The sequence below is a fragment of the Capricornis sumatraensis genome, chromosome 2, assembly GCF_032405125.1.
Source record: "Capricornis sumatraensis isolate serow.1 chromosome 2, serow.2, whole genome shotgun sequence".
In the NCBI taxonomy this organism is placed as follows: Eukaryota; Metazoa; Chordata; class Mammalia; order Artiodactyla; family Bovidae; genus Capricornis; species Capricornis sumatraensis.
The window spans coordinates 144,061,912-144,086,146 of record NC_091070.1 but is presented as its reverse complement, the minus strand read 5'-3'; the positions used below and the strand labels follow the sequence as shown (position 1 = coordinate 144,086,146).

General features: G+C 38.7%; 1 protein-coding gene across 2 annotated transcripts in view; it reads left to right on the top strand.

Annotated features, from left to right (window-relative positions):
• RTCA (RNA 3'-terminal phosphate cyclase) overlaps nt 1–24,235 on the top strand; it is a 29,960-nt gene that overhangs the window by 1,222 nt on the left and 4,503 nt on the right. Inside the window, exons 3-10 of one of the 2 annotated variants that reach the window (XM_068965140.1) lie at nt 282–320; nt 939–1,082; nt 5,709–5,832; nt 8,809–8,867; nt 11,522–11,663; nt 12,020–12,144; nt 13,069–13,127; nt 22,553–22,647. In XM_068965140.1, coding sequence (XP_068821241.1) covers nt 282–320; nt 939–1,082; nt 5,709–5,832; nt 8,809–8,867; nt 11,522–11,663; nt 12,020–12,144; nt 13,069–13,127; nt 22,553–22,647 — 787 coding nt within the window. The remainder of the gene's footprint in view (nt 1–281; nt 321–938; nt 1,083–5,708; nt 5,833–8,808; nt 8,868–11,521; nt 11,664–12,019; nt 12,145–13,068; nt 13,128–22,552; nt 22,648–24,235) is intronic. The other variant, XM_068965139.1, reaches the window with a different exon arrangement.

Sequence of the window (24,235 nt, the reverse complement as noted above, 5' to 3'; positions counted from 1 at the left end):
CTAATTCCTTTGTACTTGTACTTTGTATATATTTCATTCTAATGGGTCAGCTGTCTCTTAGTTTTTTATTCAGACTCCTTGTTGAAATTATTAAAAGGCGGTTACTGATATGTGTGAACAGTAGTTTTCTTTGTCATGGCAGTAGTTTGCAGTAACCCATTTCATCAATAGGGAAATTAATTCATTAAGGCTGTATTAGGTACTTAATTAGTTTCCTAGGGCTGCAATAACAAAATACCACAGACTATGTGGCCTGAACAACCAAAAATTGATTTTTGCAGTTTTGGAGACTGGAAGTCCAAGATGAAGGTGCTGGTAGGGTTGGTTTTCTCTGAGGGGCTTAAGGGAGGATTCTGTTCCAGGCCTCTCTCCTTGACTTGAACATAATCAGCCTCTTGCGGCCTGTTCCCTGTACTCCTGCCTCTGTACATATTCCCTGCTGGTGTGTCTTAATCTTCTCTTTTTGTAAGGACACCAGTGAGAATGGGCTGGGGCTCACTCTGACTGCAGCTTTTAATTTAATCGCCTCTTTAAAGGCCCTATTTCCAAATACAGTCACATTGTGAGGTACTTCAGCATATGAAATTTAGAGGAAGACAGTTCAGCCCATAACAGGTACGTAGATTACTCAGTGAAGTGCAAGTGAGACTGATGGCACTTGGGTTGTTTTATTAGTTTTACTCTTTTGCATGCTTCTAATTTGCAACAATAATATCAGCATATGTGTTTATAGTTAAAGTAACATGTGGAAGGAACCCTTTATAAAGATACCTACAGTCAGGCAGTCCAGGTGCCTAAAACACCAGAAGGACACTCTGGCACTTCTGTGGTTAGACCTTGCTATTTTCTTGCCATTGCAGTTTTATAAATGTGTCATAAAGTGTGGGGATATAGGCAGTCTGAATGCACACGTTTTGATGCAGTATTATGACCTGAAGGCCTCAACATTTATCTGGACTGGAAATGATTCGAGATTTGTGTGATGGGCAACTGGAGGGGGCAGAAATCGGCTCAACAGAAATAACGTTTACACCAGAGAAGATCAAAGGTGGAGTCCACACAGCAGATACCAAGACAGCAGGGTATGTGTCACCTACATTCCATTTGACTATGTGTTTTTGAATTAGACCTGGATACAGATATAGGTACTACCACTTCCTGGACAAGTTGCTTAACCTCTTTGAAGCTTGGTTTTCTCACTTTTAAAATGGACATGAAACACATTTCAGAGTTACAGATCCTGTGTAAAGTTTCAAATACCTAATGGCTTATTAATTGTAGCTGTTACTATAGTTATTACTGTACCTATCTAGAATTTTCTCTCATGTATCAGTTCAGTCGCTCAGTCGTGTCTGACGCTTTGCAACCCCATGGATTGCAGCACCCCAGGGTTCCCTGTTCATCACCAGTTCCTGGAGTTTACTGAAGCAAATGTCCATCAGGTCGGTGATGCCATCCAACCGTCTCATCCTCTGTCATCCCCTCCTCCTGCCTTCAGTCTTTTCCAGCATCAGGGCTTTTCCAGTGAGTCAGTTCTTCACATCAGGTGGCCAAAATATTGGAGCTTCAACTTTAGCATTAGTCCTTCCAATGAATATTCAGGACTGATCTCCTTTAGTATTGACTGGTTTGATTTCCTTGCTGTCCAAAGGGACTCTCAAGAGTCTTCTCCAACACCACAGTTCAAAAGTATCAATTCTTCGGCGCCCAGCTTTCCTTGTAGTCCAACTCTCACATCCATACGTGACTACTGGAAAAACCATAGCTTTGACTATACAGACCTTTGTTGGGAAAGTGATTTCTCTGCTTTTTATTTTTTATTTTATTATTTTATTTTTTTTTGGTCTCTGCTTTTTAAAATGCTGTCTAGGTTGGTCATAGCTTTTCTTCCAAGGAGTAAGTGACTTTCAGTTTTATGGCTGCAGTCACCATCCACAGTGATTTTGGAGCCCAAGAAAATAAAGTCTGTCACTGACTCCCCATCTATACATCTTCTCTCATGTATAGTATAGCATATTTGCTTCTTTAGTTTTTATTATTTAGAAAATGAATATCTGAAAGCAACTGTAGTTTTGTGCTTTGTCTTTGTGGTGTAGTCTATTTAGTTCTGGGCTTGCAGCTAACTATTAACCATATTTTACTTTTAGTCTAGGTATTTTTGTCCTCTTTTAATAGAGACTTATGCAACTATATATAGAAATTTTTGTATATGATCTTTTTATCTTCATTGAAAAATGGATGTTTAACAATTAAGTTGAGCCTTTATTACTTTCCAAAAATATCTCCTTTTACTGATAAAACATGGAGAGCAGTTTTTGTGTTTTCTGTGTTATTGGCTGATGGCTATTGTAAACGGCATCTTTTTACCAAAACCTTATACATTTACTAGGAAATTTGATAAAATAAGTAATAGTATTGTAAATGTGATGCCAGTTTGTTTCAGAAATGACTGTTTCAATAGATTATAATTTTTTTAGCTTAAGGAAATGTTCAGTGACAATTGAGATTTCAGTTATGATGTGAATAGATTTATGTTAAAAAAGGCCTCTCGTAGGCCTCAGGTGAAGTTTGCCAAATGATAACTTTCTTATGGGGATTGAATCATTCTGAAGTATCTTTATTTTGGGGGGGCTCCAAAATCACTGCAGATGGTGACTGCAGCCATGAAATTAAAAGACGCTTACTCCTTGGCAGGAAAGTTACGACCAAACTAGACAGCATATTAAAAAGCAGAGACATTACTTTGCTAACAAAGGTCCATCTAGTCGAAGCTATGGTTTTTCCAGTGGTCATGTATGGATGTGAGAGTTGGACTATAAAGAAAGCTGGTACCGAAGAATTGATGCTTTTGAACTGTGGTGTTGGAGAAGACTTGCGAGTCCCTTGGACTGCAAGGAGGTCCAACCAGTCCATCCAAAAGGAAATCAGTCCTGAGTGTTCATTGGAAGGACTGATGTTGAAGCTGAAACTCCAATAGTTTGGCCACCTGATGTGAAGAGCTGACTTATTTGAAAAGACCCTGATGATGGGAAATACTGAAGGCAAGAAGAGAAGGGGATGACAGAATGAGATGGTTAGATGGCATCACCGACTTAATGGACATGAGTTTGGGTAAACTCAGGGAGTTGGTGATGGACAGGGAGGCCTGGCGTGCTGCAGTCCATGGGGTCACAACCAGTTGGACACGACTGAGTAACTGAACTGAACTGAACTGAACTGAAGTATCTTTCTTATTTCAGGCATTCTCTTGTGCAAAAAGAGGGGAAAGTTATAGTTAGCCAACTATCTAAAAATTATCAAACACATAATCATAGAATTTTGAATCTGTAGGAAAGAAGATAGAAACCATGTATTCCAACCCTTCCTTTACTTTGTGAATGAGAAAATGAAGACCCAGAGGTCATAGAGTCAGGGTCAGAACTAGAATTAGAATCTAGACTTTCTGGCTTCTAATCCACTAGAATGTGTGAGAAATGAGTTTAAAGTTGAAAATGCAGTTCCATTCAATAGACTAAAACAAGTTTATTCCTAGCAACAAAACACATCTTAAGTGAATTATAGCATTTTCATCCCTAATTGTGATTATAGTACTCTGTTTTTTCAAATGTCTACCTTTGTCTTTGCAGTTCCTGTGTGTATGTGGTTAGTCACTCAATTGTATCCAGCTCTTTGGGAACCTGTGGACTATATACCACCAGACTCCTCTGTCCATGGGATGCTCCAGGCAAGAGTACTGGAGTGGGTTGCCATTTCCTCCTCCAGGGGATCTTCCCTACTTAGAGATTAAACCTGTGTCTTCTGCGTTGGCAGGCAGATTCCTTACCACTGAGCCACCTGGGAATCTCTTGCAATTCCATACTTTTTTTAAATTAATGTTTTCTTTACTCTTCTTAGACTCTGATTTTATTGGGTGGAAGAGAAACACTTTAACTGTATTAGGTTTCTCAGAGGGTATAAACAGAAGTTCAGCAGTTGTAAACCTATGGTTTATGGTAAACTGAACATTTCCAAGTCTTTTTCACTTGCCCCTAAGCTTAACTGCTAAAAAGAGGGATTATATTGTATGCAGTTTCTCTTAACAGTGCCTAACATTACACAGTGTTAAGTATTTACTTAATTAATAAAATAGAATGTCAGTGATAGAGACTGTATAATTCAGTACCCATGTATCATTCCCATAGGACAGTTAAATAAAGGCTATCTTTTGGTATGTAGAGGCTGTGTTGGCATTCCCTTTCAAACGCAGTCTGTGTATTAATATTATTGTTTTCTCCTGACTTTGAAAAAGGGAGATGACAGCTCTTTTAGGAAATATGACCATTTTATTTCATAAAATGCTACATATTCTGTAATTATTTCTTATGATTTCTCACGTTATTTGACTCTAAGGACCAAACAGTAGCTACCCTGGTGGCTTAGTCGTTAAAGAGTCTGCCTACTATGTGGGAGACCCGGGTTTGATCCTTGGGTTGGGAAGATCCCTTGGAGGAGGAAGTGGCAAACCACTCCAGTATTCTTGCCTGGAGAATTTCAGAAGTGCCTGGTGGGCTACAGTCCAAAGAGTTGGACATGATGGAGTGATTTTCACTTCACTTTCTAGAACCAGACAGAGTTGAGTTGTAGCAAGGATAATCTCCTGAGAAGGTTTTTCAGTGTGAAATATGTGGCTATCAGTTCTTGTAAAATACTACTCTGTCTTATCACAAATGCCATGATGGTAGAAACTCTATCTTAGTATATGGAATGATGCCTTGTGCATGGTGGAGACTCAGGTACAGTCATTAGAATATTTGCAGACCTTGACAGTTTTGAATGCAATTTCATAAAGTGTTACTTTTAAGAATCCGTTTATAAAAACATTGTAAAGATGCTGTTATTTTTAATTCTTTTTAATTTCTTTGTAATATAAACAAAAGTATTAGAACTTAACGTACAGTCACACAATGGGCTTCCCTGGTGGCTCAGTGGTAAAGAATCCACCTGCAATGCAGGAGCTGCAGGATCAGTCCCTGGGAGGGAAAGATCCCTGGGAGAAGGAACTGGCAACCCGCTCCAGTATTCTTGCCTGGGAAATCTCATGGACAGAAGAAGCTGGTGGGCTAACAGTCCGTGGAGTTGCAAAAGAGTTGGACATGACTTAGCGACTAAACAACAACAAAGGTCGTATAGCTAATGTATTTAGTATTGGATTCAAACCCAGATTTGCTTATTATTTAAGGCCAGTTCCTTCTATTGTGAAATACCAAGCTTTCTTTAAAATTTAGGATGTTATCATTCAGTCAGTGGGAGTGTTTTTTAACTTTAAAGTTGAGGGCATATCAGTTGTTAAGAAGGCAATGGCACCCCACTCCAGTACTCTTGCCTGGAAAATCCCATGGACGGAGGAGCCTGGTAGGCTGTGGTCCATGGGGTCGGGCGGGAAGAGTCGGACACGACTGAGTGACTTCACTTCACTTTTCACTTTCGTGCATTGGAGAAGGCAGTGGCAACCCACTCCAGTGTTCTTGCCTGGAGAATCCCAGGGACGGCGGAGCCTGGTGGGCTGCCGTCTATGGGGTCGCACAGAGTCGGACACGACTGAAGCAACTGAGCAGCAGCAGCAGCAGCATGTCAGTTGTCTGTGCTTCAGCTTATGGTGATATAGTAACGTCTCTTTCTTGAGACTTCAAAATGAAAACTCAGCTAAGCCTGTTCTACCTTCTCCTTAGGAGTGTATGCCTCTTGATGCAGGTCTCAATGCCCTGTGTTCTCTTTGCTGCTTGTCCATCAGAACTCCGTTTGAAAGGTGGGACTAATGCTGAAATGGCACCGCAGATTGATTATACAGCCATGGTAAGAGCTTTTGTTGCTACTGACCAACTAAGAGGATCTCATATAGTCTTCTCAAACTCCATTCTCTGTTTAAATACACCCTGAGTGTTTTTGTATACATACCTTTTTATTTCTTAATGGAGTCTGGTTCTATTGTGGGAGAAGATAATTATTTTAGATTGTGTGTTATATCTTAGAACAGTGCTCATAGTGAATTCTTTAAAAACCTCATGTACATTAGATTATTTATCATGCATATACCATATATTACTTATCATATAAGTTATTTTCTGAATACAGGGATTATGATTTGGAAGAAAAACTCAAAATAAGAATAAATGCCATGTTTGACAGGATTGGTGAGGATATGAAGAAATTGGAACCTTTGCACACAGTTGATGGGAATATAAAATGGTGCAGCCATCAGGGAAAACAGCATGGAGGTTCCTCAAAATGTTAAAAAGGAAACTACCATATAATCCAGCAGTCCCACTAGGTGTTATCCAGAAGAGTTGAAATCAGGATCTCCAAGAGATATTAGCATTCCCATGTTCATTGTAACACTATTCATAAAAGCCAAGATGTGGAAACAACCTAAATGTCCATCAACAGATGAAAGAATATATAAAATGAGGCATACAGAAAACATAATATTAGAAAAATTTATTTAAAGAAGTAGTGTATGCACACTGTAAGATAGTGTCTGAAGGTCATAGCCACTGGTAATAGTTTATTTCTTTGAATTTTCTTCAACAGATGTTCTATCTATACATTTACTATTTTTATATATCCATGTATATAGTTTTATCCCTGTTTGTCTGTCTGGCCCACTACTTGTCCTTTAAATAAAGTATTATTAGAAATAAAAATGTGTTATATATGTACAATGGATGACTAGCATTAAAAAAGAAATTCTGGATTATGTGACAGCACAGTGCAGCCTTGATGATGTTGTGCTATGTGAAATGAGCCAGTCAGATAAAGACAGTTACTGACATGATTCCACTTATATAAGATATCACAAGAAGTTAAGTTATAGACTCAAAGAATGGAATGGTTACTAGTGGAAGAGGGAGTTAATAATCAACGTGGATAAATTTTCAGTTAAGTAAGATGAATACACTTTAGAGATCTGTTGTACACATTGTAAGTTTTGTCAACAGTATTATGTTGTACTCTTAAAAATGTGTTGAGAGAGTAAGATCTTAGGTTAAATGTTCTTACCACAATAAATTTCTTAAAAAATATCTACCATATTTTGATTATGAATTTTTAGAAAGTAAAATTCAGTATTGGCATGCTTACATAACTTGTGGGAGGGAAAGGTGGTATCATCGTTTTCCCATAGGTTTATTAAGGTGTCGTTATTTATACTAGAACTCACCCTTAGTGTGAGTTTCTTTGATTTCTGATGTATGGTTGTGAACCTGCCACCACAATGATGATAGAGAATTACTGTAAAAAATTCCCGTATCCCTCTTTCTAGTCAGTCCCACACCCTCTGGCCCTGGCAATCAGTGGTCTGTTATCTCATAGTTCTGCCTTTTTTCAGAGTGTCTTATAAAGTAATAATACTGTATATATAGTCTTTTGAGTCTTTTTTCTTCAGTTATAATAGCATCTGTTTAGGGGAAAGGGAGTGGAGGAGGGATGGATTAGGATCTTGGGATTAGCAGATACTAATTGTTGTATGTAGAGTTGATAAACAACAAGGTTTTACTGTATAGCGCAGGGAACTATATCCAATATCCTGTGATACACCATAGTGGAAAAGAATATGAAAAAGAACGCATATATGTATCCATATAACTGAATCACTGCTCTAAAATAGGAATTAACACAGCATTGTAAATCAGCTCTACTTCAATAAAATAAATTAAAAAATATATCTGAGAGTTACCCATGTTGCTTGTATCGGCAGTAAAAGCTAGTCTTCTGTTATATGGATGTTTGTTTATCTATTCATCAGTTGAAGGACATTTGGACTACTTTCAGTTTTTTGCAGTTACAAGTAAAGTCACTGGAAACACATACAGATTTCTTGTCTAGACATCAGTTTTTGTTTCTCTTGGGTAAATAGCTAGAGAGGATTTGCTCTGTTGTAACAGTGAGTTTATGTCTGACTTTATGAGAAACTGCCAAATTGTTTTGGCATCCAAGGTGGCTGCATTGTTTTGCGTTTTCACCAACACTGTAGGGGAGTTTTAGCTCTTCTTCATCCTTTCCAGCACTTGATATTCTCAGCTTTTAGTTAATTTTTTTTTCCACTTTAATAGATGTTATAGTCTTAAAATTCAGTTTGATGGGATATATAGTGAAAATTAATCTATATTCACCTTTCCACTTCAAGGAAATAACCCTAATTAAATATTATAAAATGCAGCAAAAGATAATGTTAAAGATATTAGAGCAGGGTGCTATATAATTATTGTTATATAATATATATAGTTATACAATAATGGAAACTTGGAGAATGGTTAGATAAATTATTCTGGATTGCCATGTAATCATTCAAATCCTTTTTAGGAGGAATATTTCATGATGTTGGGAGATGCTTTTATTTATAATGTTAAATGAGGGAATAAAGGATAAAAAATTGTACATGCAGTGAAATTTCAACTGTATAAAAAAAACTGAGAAAACAGAATGGAATGCTTTTCAGCACCCCAGATTTCTTATGGTACGTTATATTAAGATTAGGAAATGGCTTCTGGAGTAAAACTGCAAGGATCAAGAATCCTGAGTTCTAGGGTTTTTTTTTTTTTTTTTCTCATTAGATAGGCTTGCACAGCCCTTATTAGTTAAATGTTAAACTTTTAATTTTAGCTGCATCTCAGTTATTTTATTTAAAGAATAGAATTAGCCTTCGCATTTTTATATCACTGTTTATCTACTGTGCCTCATTATCACCTCAGTACAGAGCACATTTGTTTAGTAAATATACTTGTTGAATAAGCAAATACTGATATTTAAGGTAACAATAAATTGATTTTTCAGGTTTTCAAGCCAATTGTTGAAAAATTTGGTTTCACATTTAATTGTGACATTAAAATGAGGTAAGGTGCTCATTTCTTAACCCTTTGACCTGCTACTTGTGCTGAAAATAGTGGAAAAGTTAGATCCTGGAGAACTATCTTTTCTGTAATCCTCTTAATACATTTTTTGTAGGAAATAATAATTTATGGCTTAAAACAATAAACAGCAGGGGTGTGGGTACTTGAAAGCAGATGCATACTATGTTTGATGTTTGTTTTGGCAGAATATTTTTTGAGGGAATGGCTGCACTGAGTGTGGAGTTATCTGTGTCCGGCACAGACTGAATGCTCACTGTGTGCAGACTACTGGAGTGGGGTGCTGCAGGATCCTAAAAGGGATTCTCTTCCACAGTGCAACCAGAATTCTTTTCCTAGGAGACACATTGGGCATTCAGGTTATTTCTCTAATAAGGCTTGCCTTCTGCTGCAGAATAACAAGGCCATATTTCTTGGTGTGTTTTGCAGTCTTATTCCAATTTACCTTTCTAGCTATATTCTCCCTCCCCTCCTTTCAGCATACCATGTATTCTAACTACACCATGGCTGCCATTCCCTAAATACACTCTGTACCTTCAGACTCCCCTACCTTTGTTCATGTTTTTCTTCCGCTTCTAAAACATGGAAATTCTGTATCTCTTAAAATGAAACTTGTAGCTTCTTGTGTGAATTGTCAGTGATTGTGCCTCAGTTGGAATTCATGATTGCACCTCTGTTTTAGTCCTCTTCACAGCCTGACGTGTGTTCTAGTTACACTTGAAGCCCCCATCTTACCAGATGGGGAGTTCTTTGAGGATAGAAGTATTGTCATTCTTATCTGTGTGTTCTTAGCATCTTCTAGACAAAGACAGTAAATAATGTGAGTCAAAATTTTATTCAGAGAAGGCAATGGCAACCCACTCCAGTACTCTTGCCTGGAAAATCCCATGGACGGAGGAGCCTGGTAGGCTGCAGTCCATGGGGTCGCTAAGAGTCGGACACGACTGAGCGACTTCACATTGGAGAAGGAAATGGCTCCCCTCTCCAGTGTTCTTGCCTGGAGAATCCCAGGGATGGGGCAGCCTGGTGGGCTGCCGTCTATGGAGTCGCACACAGTCAGACATGACTGAAGCGACTTAGCAGCAGTAGCAGCAGCAACAGCAAAATTTTATTAATGGTTCAGCTACTAAATATTCATCATATATTTATTGAGCACCTATAATGTGCCAGACATTGTTTTAGGGCTCTGGAATATAGCAAGAAGAAAATAGACCGAGCTGCTATCATTAAGTAGCTTTTATTCTAAAACAGCACTGGTTGAATAGAACCTTCTTCATTTAGCTGTCCCGGGTCCTAATTGTGGGATGTGAGATCTTTTAGGTGTGGATATGGGATCTAGTTCCCCGTCCAAGGACTGGACCCCAGCCCCCTGCATTGAGGGCATGGAGTCTTAGCCACTGGGCCACCAGAGAAGTCCCCAGATAGAATTTCCTGCACTAAGGGGATTGTCCCTGTCTGTCCAGGATGATAATCATTTGCTACATATGACTGTTGAGCACCTGAAAGGTGGCTAGTTGGACTGGGGAGCTGAGTTTTAAATTTTATTAAATTTAAATAAGAAATTTTCTGGCAGTCCGGTGGTTAGGACTTTGCACTTTAACTGCTGAGGGCACAGGTTCAGTCCTGGATGAGGAACTAAGATCTCCTCAAGCCTTGATGTATGGCAAAGAAAATAAATAAATAATTTTAGCTCATTATTGACCAGGGGGTATTTGTAGAAACCTAACACCTGTGGCTGGCAATTTTTATGTTGGCTGGATAAAAATTAATTTTGTTATTTTACTAACATTTCGTGGGCTATTACATTCAGTAGTTACACCTGACACACCTGTTAAGTCTTCCAGTTTTCGTGAAATGTTGTCTGCAGTCCACTCTTCTGCAGAAGCAAAGGAGCATTCTCTAGCACCATGAGTTTCATTTTCATTTTCTGTATCAGAATGAATCACTAAGATTATTTATTGGCTTTTATCTGGTATTCACATTGTCTGAATCAGAACTATATTCTGAGGAACTATCCTTTTCTGAGACACTAGTATATATGTCACGTGGACAATCAGAGAAAGTATCTGCATAAAATTTACCAACAAATTTTTCACTCAAAATTTCGTGATATGTCATTTTCAAAAATTTTACATTTATAATATTCATAGGGTAGAAACAGAAACTTAATGGAGCAAAATGTAGATGATAACAACCATCATAAGTTGTATAATGAACCCTTCATCAATTTTAAGCTCTAACAGCTTCACACAGTGATGTTAATTGTATCACTCTCTAAAATGAATTGATATGCTTCTGGTCAGTACTGTTCTGGTAACAAAAGATGGATTAACATATCTCTGGTCAATAATGGGTTAAATAGTCACAGGAACTTGAGTCTTTCTTGCCTGGGAAATCCCATGGACTAAGGAGCCTGGAGGGCTACAGTCCATGGGGTCACAAAGAATTGGACATGACTTAGCAACTAAACAACAAGCCCTGAGTCTACCATATGGTAAAGCACAAATCTAAAACATTATTTAGAAATGTAAAACATGAATTATATAGCTGGTATTACTCACATGTTATTTTATTGTAAATATTGAGTTTTATTTTTTTGTCATGCAGTCAGTTTATGTATTTTATCATACCTTTCACAGGGGCTACTACCCAAAGGGAGGTGGTGAAGTGATTGTCCGAATGTCGCCAGTTAAACAGTTGAGCCCAATAAATTTAACTGACCGTGGCTGTGTGACTAAGATATATGGAAGAGCTTTTGTTGCTGGTGTTTTGCCATTTAAAGTAAGTTGTCTGATTCACTTTACTGTATAAAGTTACACAACATTGCAAATCAACTATACTCCAAAAAAATTTTTTTAATACAATAAGGTATCAAAAAGTAAAGTTGTCTAGATGATCTTAGAAGTATGCGTTTGTCTTGAGAAGTGTTATATAATCTAAAGTTTGAAATTATTGAAAGAATTTTTAAATAAATCTTTTCATTAAAAGTTTTTCTTAAAATTCTGTGCTTACTTTACTCTTTAAAATTGAGTTTTATATGATGCACAGAAAAATGATTAATTCTGTGTCTTTGAAGGCTTGAAAGCAACTGTCAAAATAATTATTAATTTATTCTATTTTTTGTCTTACCAAAATAGGTAGCAAAAGATATGGCAGCAGCAGCCGTAAGATGCATCAGGAAGGAGATTAGGGATCTGTATGTTAACATCCAGCCTGTTCAGGAACCTAAAGACCAAGCTTTTGGCAATGGAAATGGAATAATGTGAGACAATATACTTTTTCCTGGATGTTGGTTGAGGGCACCCTGAAATACTTATCCAATTTTAATTAAATGTTTGTCATTTTTAAATTTGTAGTTTTAAGGCATATTTTTTAAGGGCATTCCTATTTAAAACAACAGTATGATGAATTATGATTATTTTATTCTGAATTTTTTTCTGAGGATGGTTTACTTTTTACTACACTATAAGAGCCTTTCTGTTTATATAGTGAGCTTACATGTTAAAGCTAATCAGAAGTTAGCCTTTGAAGATTATCAGATTATCCTATGAGAAATATTACCAGTTGCTTTTCTGTATCTCAAGTGTGAATTCAGTTTACAAGTAAGTATTAGATGTAGCAAAGGTCTGCTTAACAAAAGAAATAGTGTATATTTTCCCATTAGGAGTTATTGATTTAAGTGCTATAAAAATGCTTTAATATTTTTGAAGAACAAAACTATCTTTTGTGAATGTTTAACTTTTAAACTCTTTTTCATAGCTTCTATTAAGGAGTTTAAAGTAAATGCATTTTCTTCATATAATACTGTTCTGAAAACTATTGATATAAAAGAAAACCAAACATCTCTGTAGAAAGACATTTACATTTAAGATTATCTGTATACTATGCCTCTGAAATGGTCTCACTTAGTGCTGATGACATGATTTCTGGGAAGACGATTCCTTACCTGTGTGTGAATCAGAATCTGGTGTGACTTCTTGTCAGAAGTGCTGAAAGATATTAATACCTTGATGAAGATGGAGAATGCTAATCATGTTGCTCTCTGTATGAAGAATTTCGCTATTGCAATATCCTAGCCAGATCTGATTCTGTGTATTTAACAGTCACTGTTCTCCTGTGTTGTATTTGCATGTAATATTGGAATATTTATAGCATAGATAGTAATACTGTTTTTTCCCTTATACAGCATTATTGCTGAGACATCCACTGGCTGTCTGTTTGCTGGATCATCGCTTGGCAAACGAGGTACAGATAAATGAAGGGTACACTGTTCCCAGTTCTAGTGTACAATTCTTTAATCATTCTTTAATTATCTGTCAGGATTAGAATATTATAGAATGATGAATGACAAGTTTAAAAGGATATGGTTCAATTCAGTGCAGTTCAGTCGCTTAGTTGTGTCTGACTCTTTGCGACCGCATGGACTGCAGCATGCCAGGCCTCCCTGTCCATCACCAACTCCCTGAGTTTACTCAAACTCATGAATATTGATGGTGATGCCATCCAACCATCTCATCATCTGTCATCCCCTTCTCCTCCTGCCTTCAATCTTTCCCAGCGTCAGGATCTTTTCAAATGAGTCAGTTCTTCACAGCAGGTGGCCAAACTATTGGAGTTTCAGCTTCAGCATCAGTCCTTCCAATGAACACTGAGGACTGATTTCTTTTAGGATGGACTGGTTAGATCTCCTTGCAGTCCAAGGGACTCTCAAGAGTCTTCTCGAACACCAAGTTCAAAAGCATCGATTCTTCGGTGCTCACCTTTATAGTCCAGCTCTCACATCCATACATGACTATTGGAAAAACAATAACCTTGACTAGATGGACCTTTGTTGGCAAAGTAATGTTTCTGCTTTTTAATATGCTGTCTGCTGTTGCTGCTACTAAGTCGCTTCAGTCGTGTCCGACTCCGTGCGATCCCATAGACGGCCTCCTACCAGGCTTCTCTGTCCCTGGGATTCTCCAGGCAAGAACACTGGAGTGGGTTGCCATTTCCTTCTCAAGTGCATGAAAGTGAAAAGTGAAAGTGAAGTCGCTCAGTCGTGTCCGACTCTTAGCGACCTGATGGACTGCAGCCTACCAGGCTCCTCCATCCATGGGATTCTCCAGGCAAGAGTACTGGAGTGGGGTGCCATAATATGCTGTCTAGGTTGGTCATAACTTTTCTTCCAAGGAGCAAGCATCTTTTAATTTCATGGCTGCAGTCACCATCTGCAGTGATTTTGGAGCCCAAAAAAATAAAGTCTGACACTGTTTCCACTATTTCCCCGTCTATTTGCCATGAAGTGATGGGAGCAGATGCCATGATTTTCGTTTTCTGAATGTTGAGTTGTAAGCCAACTTTTTTACTCTCCTCTTTCACTTTCATCAAGAGGCTCTTTACTTCTTCTTCACTTTCTGCCATAAGGGTGGTATCATCTGCATATCTGAGGTTATTGATATTTCTCCCGGCAATCTTGATTCCAGCTTGTGCTTCTTCCAGCCCAGCGTTTCTCGTGGTGTACTCTGCACATAAGTTAAATAAGCAGGGTGACGATATATAGCCTTGATGGACTCCTTTCCCACTTTTGAACCATCTTTTGTTGCATGTTCAGTTTTAACTGTTGCTTCCTGACCTGCATACAGGTTTCTCAGGAGGCGGGTCAGGTGGTGTGGTATTCCCATCTCTTGAAGAATTTTCCACAGTTTGTTGTGGTCCACACAATCAAAGGCTTTGGCGTAGTCAATAAAGGCAAAGTAAATGTTTTTCTGGAACTCATTTGCTTTTTTGATGATCCAGTGGATGTTGGCAATTTGCTCTCTGGTTCCTCTGCCTTTTCTAAATCCAGCTTGAACATCTGAAAGTTCACGGTTCATGTATTGCTGAAGCCTGACTTAGAGAATTTTGAGTATTACTTTATTAGCATGTGAGGTGACTGCAGTTGTGCGGTAGTTTGAGCATTCCTTGGCATTGCCTTTCTTTGGGATTGGAATAAAAACTGACCTTTTTCAGTCCTGTGGGCACTGCTGAGTTTTCCCAATTTGTTGGCATATTGAGTGCAGCACTTTCACAGCATCATCTTTCAGGATTTGAAAGAGCTCAACTGGAATTCCATCATCTGCACAAGCTTTGTTCGTAGTGATGCTTTCTAAGGCCCACTTGACCTCGCATTCCAGGATATATGGCTCTAGGTTGGTGATCACACCATTGTGATTATCTGGGTCATGAGGATCTTTTTTGTATAGTTCTTCTGTGTATTCTTGCCACCTCTTCTTCTTATCTTCTGCTTCTGTTAGGTCCATACCATTTCTGTCCTTTTTTGAGCCCATCTTTGCATGAAATGTTCCCTTGGTATCTCTAATTTTCTTGAAGAGATCTATAGTCTTTCCCATTCTATTGTTTTCTTCTATTTCTTTGCTTTGATTGCTGTGAAAGGCTTTCCTGTCTCTCCTTGCTATTGTTTGGAACTCTGCATTCAAGTGGGTGTATCTTTCCTTTTCTCCTTTGCTTTTCGCTTCTCTTCTTTTCACAGCTATTTGTAAGGCCTCCTCGGACAACCATTTTGCCTTTTTGCATTTCTTTTCTTTGTGGATGGTCTTGATCCCTGCCTCCTGTACAATGTCTTGAACCCCTGTCCATAGTTTTTCAGGCACTCTGGGTATGGTTAACTGGTTCTGTTTTAGAGTCAGTTAAATTTTAAGTCTTTCCTCCAACTTTATACTTGGAAAATTTTCAGTCTTGCTGAGAAAAGTTGAATGATTGGTGAATGTCCATACACTGCTTTCCTAGATACACTGGTTATGAACATTTAGCTACATGTTGTGTATTTCTGAGCCATGTCTGTGAAAGGTTGCAGGTACCCAGTATCCCCGCTAAATACTGCAGTGTGTTCATTCAAAGAATAATACTTGTATCAACACATACCCCCTTTTTTAAATTGTTTGACTGCGCTGTGCTGCGTGTGGGAATCTGAGTTTCCTGAGCCAGGGGTTCAGCCTGCACCCCTTGCTTTGGAAGTGCAAAGTCTTAACCACTGGACCTACAGGGAAATCCCACATTACCATTTTTATACCTAAAGAATCTGTCTGTTATATTTAGATGCAACCAGTTGCCTCCAAAATATTCTTTAGAGCAATTTGAGATGTTTTGTTTTGCTTATTTTTGAGCACACAGCATTGGTTATCATGTCTGTTCAGTGTCTTTTTTAACTGCAGAATAGTTTCTTTGCCTTTTTTTTTTCCCCTTTCATGATATTTATATTTTGAAAACTAATTTCTTATAGGATTTTCCATTATGTGAATTTATCTGATTATCTCATGGTTAGACTTATTCAGGTTAAACATTTTTAGTAAGACTCTTGCACAGGTGAATTTTGTGTATATTCTATTCTATCACATCAGTGAATAAGTGAGTGCTCAGTCATGTCAGACTCTTTGTGACCCCATGGACTCCTCTGTCCATGGAATTTTCCAGGCAAGAATACTAGAGTGGGTTGCCATTTCTTCCTCATGGGAATCTTCCCAACCCAGGGATCAAACTCATGTCTCCTGGGTCTCCTGCCTTGTAGGCAGTTTCTTTACAGCTGAGTCATTAAATCACATCAAGGTGCTCATAATGTCAGTCTGTCCTTTATCAGTAAAGTGGACTGTGGTCACTTGTTAATGGTGGTGTCCTCCAGGTCTGTCTGCTACAAAGGTTTCTCCCTTTCCTCCTCCCGTCCTCCTTTTCATTGTTTCACCACAACAGTGAAATCGTGGAGTCTTAACCCCCTGGACCACCAGGGAATTTCCCCCTTTCTCTTTGTATTATAATTCATAAATACTCTGGGATAATACTTTGAGACTATCTAATTATTCTGTATCAATACAACTTTCCTCCAGTGGCTTTAAGATCTAATGGTTCTTCCCTGCCTCGGTTATTACAGTGTTGATTTCAAAATACTGAATGTTTTAGTGAAAGGGAAATTTCTGTAGTATTTGGCATATTTGGGAGAGGAGATGCATGTATGCATCTGTTAGTATTTAAAGTTACTTTTGCCATTATGTGTGTGTGTGTGTGTGTGTGTGTGTGTTCTGTCGCTCAGTCGTGTCTGACTCTTTGCGACCTCATGGACTATAGCCCACCAGGCTCCTCTGTCCATCAGATTTCCCAGGCAGGAATACCGGGGTGGGTTGCCATTTCCTTCTATTAATAGTTGAACTCCTCCCTATTTGTGTGGTAGTTGATTGCTTTCTTCCTACTTGATAACATCTTTAAAAGATGCTTACATTCATGCCATTTAAGTACATTATTACTGCTGAATACACAAATTCAGGTAATTTTAATCTGCTCAGTTGGTAGATCTAGACAGTAGTTGGGTGTCACATTTAACCAGTGTAAGAGAATAGGTAAAATCAACATATTCGGTTGATCAGACATAAACGAATTGTTTAAAACTGTGCTCTTCAGTGTGTGGTTGGCGGACAGGTAGCATATCAGCATCATCTGGGAGTTTGCTGGAAATACTAGTTCTGGGGCCCACCTCATCTGTATGAAACCAGAATCTTTGGGGCCCAAAAATCTGTTTGAATAAGCTCTCTAAGGTACAATAAAATTTGAGAAATAGTGATCAAAACTGTATATGTAGTGTATATTCATTACTTGTTAGGTGCAGTGAGGAATCAGCATGGGTGGTGAGGTATTATATGCCGTATCTTTAACAGTCTTAAGAGGGCAAAGATAATGCAAAATATAAAACAGACTAAGAGCCCATATGTCAGAAATTGTAACATGCTTGGCAGGCACTGAGTGAAATGTGAGTTCAGTTTGTATTATCCTTGAGTATCAAGACCTGCTGCTGCTGCTGCTCCTGCTAAGTCACTTCAGTCGTGTCCAACTCTGTGCGACCCCATAGACGGCAGCCCACCAGGCTCCCCCGTCCCTGGGATTCTCCAGGCAAGAACACTGGAGTGGGTTGCCATTTCCTTCTCCAGTGCATGAAAGTGAAAAGTGAAAGTGAAGTCGCTCAGTCGTATCCGACTTGTAGCGACCCCATGGACTGCAGCCTACCAGGCTCCTCCATCCATGGGATTTTCCAGGCAAGAGTACTGGAGTGGGGTGCCATTGCCTTCTCTGTCAAGATCTGCCAGGTACTATAAATGAAGGACTCAAAGTAAGAACCACCAATTCTGCTGCCTGGCTTAGTTTGGCAGAGGAGACAGACCAGTGCTGTGATTGTTCTATCTCCAGGGCACCTGGGAACACAGGAGAAGAACAGCTAATTCTTTGGGGACTGATTGATCCCAGATCTATCTTGTGCTGTTCAGTGATCCTCCAGTGGGTTCTATGGAAAAGTAGAAGTTAGCCGGATAGAAAAGTGAGAGCTGGGACTTCTCTGGTGGTCCAGTGGATAAGACTCAGTGCTTCCACTGTGGGGGACATGAGTTCAATTATGAGTTTGATCCCTGGTTGGGAACCAAGATCGCTCATGCTATGTGGAGTGGCCAAAACAAAAGGCTGGGGAGAGCTAAAGAAGAGGACAAAGGAAAGGGCTGGTGTTGTTTGGGCTACTACAGACATAAGTGGTGAGTGGAGGATCTGGGACAGGGAGGAACAGACATGAGATTAGAGAGGTCAAGATTTTGAAGAGTTTTATAGGCCTTAAGGAGTTTGGGTTTCATCCTGAAAACAGATAATTTAAGGAGGGATATAAGACCAGGTCTTTGGAAAGTAAGTAGCTGTGTATCGGATGAGAGGAAAAACATAGTAGAGGCAGGAAGACAAGTCTGTTATGTCAGTTCAGATCAGAAATGATGAGGGCCTACACCCAGGAATGCAACGACTGAGGCTAGAGAGATGAGTTCTGATATAAGGGTATTTAGGAGGGTGATCAGCTGGATCTGGAAGGTGAGGGAGGCAGTGAAATGACCTTGATTTCTAGCTTGTGTTCCTGGAAACATTTACAACTTTGTGAATATGGGAGGTAGAGTTAGTTTGCCAGTGTAGATGATAGTTTTAGATACGTTGCATTGATATCATAAAGGGATCGTTGCTCTGTTATCAGCAATACTTGGAATTAACTCTTCTGCCAGCCCAGAAAAATTTTCTTTCCTAATATTTCATCAACATTTTTAAACTTTGTCATATGAGGTAGTTTTGGACAACACGCATATAGAACGCACAGTTCTTGTTTTTAGACTTACAGTCATGGGAGGGATTAGAAGATAGAGTTGCTTACTTGCTGAAGTTGCCTAACTCCTCTGGGTGCCTGCCCTTGTTTCCAATCAGGCACTCAAGTCAAAGGGGATGTAACTAGCAAATGCAGAGTTACCTTGGGGTCTTCTCTCTTAGTGTGTCTGCTCAGTAGCTTCAGTCACGTCCACTCTTTGTGACCCTGTGGGCTGTAACCCACTAGGCTCCTATGTCTGTGGGATTCTCTAGGCAAGAATACTGGAGAGGGTTTCCATACCCCCTCCAGAGGGTATTCCCAACCCAGGGATCAAACCTGCATATCCTGTACTGCAGAAGGATTCCTTACCCACTGAGCTACCTGGTGGTGGTGGTTTAGTTGCTGAGTCATGTCTGACTCTTGCGATCCCATGGACTGTAGACTGCCAGGCTCCTCTGTCCATGGGATTCTCTAGGTGAGAATACTGGAGTGGGTTGCCATTTCCTTCTCCAGAGCCACCTGGTAGGTAGTCGATATATTAAGGGTCTCAAGGGGATGTCATGGCTCCCAATATCCAGATCTCTTTTTATTTCTGATTTAAATTAACTAGAAAATTACTAGACTCTTAATGTTTAAGCATTATAATCAGAAGCAAGACTGTCTGGTTGTCCACATCGCCATATGTATTACAAACAATAAGTTCTAACAAATCATATTTTTGTCCTTGTCTCAGTTACTAAAACTATTTTGATCTTAGTTTATCTATTGAGTGAGAGAATTAGTCTGAAGAATCTCTGAAATCCTTCCAGCTATAACATTCTTTAATCCTGTTGCAAAGGTGAGATTTGAGAGTTTTGTTTTTTTTAAATCTTAGCAGTTTTAGATAGAGGCAGTGTATTATAACAGCACTAAATTGAGAGCAAGAAAACCTAAGTTGTTCCTACGTCTGCAGTTATGTTACCTGGTGACTCTGCTTTCCTTAGCTGAAAAATGAGATCAGACCATTATCTACATACAAGAATTGTTCCCACATTTATTTAATTGTAATATGGACAGAATATATGTTTTCACATTGTTGAATATCTGTGTGATTTGTTGACCACTCATCTTTCAGTTCTGTACTTTACTATGGGGCACATCAATCTGCTAAGATGAATTATACCTCTGGCTTATCAATCTTGTTTCTTATGTATGGACACTACTAGCTTATAGTAAGCACTTTCTTTTCCTCCTTCAGTATATGTAGTAATTCAGAGCATGTCTCTGATGCTGTAATCAGTCCTTTGGCTTTCTCTGTTCAGTTTTGTCCTTTTAATAAGCTAGAAGAAACCTTAAATCATTGAATATCTTTTTAATTGGTTATAAGCTGTCAAAATTGAGGCCATTTTAAGAAACCTCTAAAATGCCAGAAGAGTATTTGTCAGAAAAACCTTAGGTTTTCCAAAGAAATTAGGATTTTGCTCTTTTATTTAGAACACGGTACTAATAAAAAAAATTATATTTACTTCCTTTTGTTCAGTTAACATAGACTGCTACTAATAGCTGGTAATGTTGTAGGTCCATTCATACCGTTATTCACTGTCAAGGCAGCTGGGCAGGAAGGAATGTGAATGGCTCTGAGAAATAGTTTGCCACTTGGCAGAGAAACCTTGAGAAACCTTAGTGCAACTACTGTTCTCTAATACTACAAAGCCAGGAATTGCTTCCTTGTTTTCATACTCCATGGAAATTTTAGCTGTTCTTTAAGGAATCAAGTCCTTTGAGTCCTTTCATGCTTCACGAAACATTCTCAAATTATTCTGGAACTTATAATTTCTTTTTCTAAACTCTCATTGGATATATAGTTTATACCATAAGCTTAGCACTTACCTCTATTTTTTTGGTACCTCCTTAGCTAAGGAACCAGCTTGTGTCACTTAGTATGGTACATACATAGTATCATGTGTGTTATCAGTAGTAACTATTCTTATTAACAGCTTATTATGAACTAGTCTTGAAATGAGAAGCTTTATAAATATTATCTCTGGTTGTAACTTTGCAACTTTGCAACTAAGGTATTATCATCTCTATTTACATCTAGAAGAAGATATGAAAGAGGCAGAGTCGTTTACCAGAAAGTCAAGATTCATACATGTTCCCAACCATTTCATTCAGTCATGTAAATGATTGATTAATGTTATAAAGGTAGTTTAATGTATTACATTGTTATAATGACTTCTGTAAGGGAAAAAATGGTTAAAATTTGATTTCTATTTTCTGGGACGTTTTATCAAAACATGTATATAGTTAGGTGAATTTCCAAATATAAAATAAAAATGAACCACATTCTCATTTCTCAAAAGCCATTTTCATTTGCAGCCAAGGGTTAATTTTATTCTTGTTGCTTAGTTGCTAAGTTGTGTCAGACTCTTTTGTGACCCCATGGACTGTAGCCCACCAAACCCCTCTGTTCATGAGATTCCCCAAGAAAAAATACTGGAGTGGGTTGCCATTTCCTTCTCCAGGGGGTCTGGCCAGCCCAGGGTTCGAATCCACGTCTGCTGCACTGGCAGGTGGATTCTTTACCACTGAGCCGCCAGGGAAGCCCGTAGGGTTCTTTTAGTTTAAAGTAGATAGAAGGAATCATCTGACATTCCACTACATTTGATGGATCTATTCTGTATTTAGCATCGTACCTAATATTTGTGGCATGTGTAGAGGAGCAGGAAGTAGAACAACGGAACAAATATTCTTCTTTTTAACATAAGGTAATACCAGGGAATTCCCTGGCAGTCCAGTGGTTAGAACTTCCAGGGCCTGGGTCCCATCCCTGGTCAAGGAACTAGGGTCCTACAAGCTGTCAGTGCTGCTAAGAAACAAATAAGGCAATACTTGTTCAAATCTTAAAAGAACAAAACTTTGTTTATTTAACCTGAGAATCTTTATCTATTCTTCCTTAGGTGAAAATTATCTGAACTTTTAAAAAATCCTTTAATTCTAATAGAATTGTCTGCAGACTAATTGTAATATATATGAATTGTGAATTTAAAATTTTGAAATCGGGGACTTCCCTGGTGGTCCAGTGGCTAAGACTCTACGCTCCTAATGCAGGGGGCCTGGGTTCGATCCTTGGTCAGGGAACTAGATCCACATGCTGCAACTAGAGATTCCAACAAAGATCAAAGATCCCATCTGCCACAACTAAGACCTAGCACAACCAAATAAATAAATATTAAAAAATAATAATAAATAAATAAATTTTGAAATCAAGGCATAGTATTATAGAGTATTATAGTATTATAGTGTCATATAAATTGATTTTATAATTAGTACTTCTTAACAGGGCCAAAGCCTGTTCTCCTCCCCTACCCCCCTCACTGGTCCATTTAATAAAGTATTTGCATATGCTTAGCTCTCAGAAGATTCAGTACATGAAAATCTTACCCTAAAAGTTGCAATGGGTGAGTTCAGAGGCCTAAAAGATGTTATGCCAGTGCCAATTGAGATATGTTAAACTTCTTGCCTCTTAGTAATTAATTTTTTTTATATATTGTACCTGTTGTAGGTGTTAATGCAGACAAGGTTGGAATTGAAGCTGCTGAAATGCTGCTAGCAAATCTTAGACATGGCGGTGCTGTGGATGAGTATCTGCAAGACCAGGTAATGCCACTTCAGGATAAAAACTCGTAGCCTGTTAGATTTGAATATTGGGCAGTTAGATTGAATATAGATTTTAGTCATTGATTTTCAGTCCATTTTTAAAGTATTATTCTGGAATTTATATACCACAAATTTGAGTTTTCATCTTACTCAACCTGGCTATAGCATTGGGCACACTGAGCACTCCTTTGTTCTTGAAATACTTTCTTCATGTGATTTCTGAAACACTGTTACCTTTCTGTATCGCTAGCCATACATTCTAGCCCCTTTGCTAGTTTACTATTATTGCTGTTTGCCTCTTCTCGACTTCTGACTTTTGGAGAGCCCTTGTGCTTAAGCTCACACCTCTTTTGTTTATCTGTACTTAGTCTCTCGGTTGTTTTTCCCAGTCTCACGGCCTGAGTACCGTCCATATGCTGATGATAGCTTCTAAATTTATATCGTTGGCCCAGACCTTTCTCCTCAGCTCCATGTCCATTATACCCCTTACGCCTGTCAGCGTCTCCACTTGGATATGTCACACCTCTCAAACTCAAAACACCTACTCACATTAAGAAATGCTAATGAATATTTCCAAGTGCAATCTTTTTATGGTCCACTGTCTTGATAGATTTTCCTTTCGACCAATTTTTCTCCTTAATCACAATCAGATGTCTCTGCTTAGAAAAGTATTCTTCAAGGTTTTTTGACCAGTTTTCTTAAGACAGTTTTCCTATTTCTAGTTTCTTCCTTCTTACTATTCTACAGTCTAGTAATTCTGTATTAGTGTATTTGTTTACCTGTTAAAATGTTGTAATTTTAGAACTTCTACAGAAACTTGTCAGTTTATATATACTAGCTTGCAGGGACAAGTGGTCTGATAAAATGTATTAATTTTCAACTCTGCATTCTTAAACATTAAGTTTATAAACTTACTAAGCATTTTTGTGCTATTCCACAGACTTTTGGTGACAGGTTTTCTATCGTCTTAGGATTTTTATAAACCTAAAGAAATGGAAATTCTTTTTTAAACTAGGAATAATGAGTTATAGCGTGAAGTGGTAAGTGCGTGTGTGCTAAGTCACTTCACTCATGTCCAACTCTGTATGACCCTATGGACTGTAGACCCCTCCAGCTCCTCTGTCTATGGGATTCTCCAGGCAAAAATACTGGAATGAGTTGCTGTGTCCTCCTCCAAGGGGTCTCCTCGACTCAGGGATCGAACATAGGCCTCTTATGTCTCCTGCATTATCAGGCAGGTTCTTTATCACTTAGAGCCATGTATGACCCAGCAATCCCACTACTGGGCATATACCCTGAAAGAAAGTGAAAGTGAAGTCGCTCAGTCGTGTCCGACTCTTTGTGACCCCATGGACTGTAGCCTGTCAGGCTCCTCAGTCCATGGAATTTTCCAGGCAAGAGTACTGGAGTGGGTTGCCGTTTCCTTCTCCACGGGATCTTACCGACCCAGGGATCGAACCTGGGTCTCCCGCGTTGCGGGCAGATGCTTTACCATCTGAGAAAACCATAGTTGAAAAAGACACATACACCTCAGTGTTCATGGCAGCACTATTTACAGTGGCTAGGACATGGAAGCAACTTAGATATT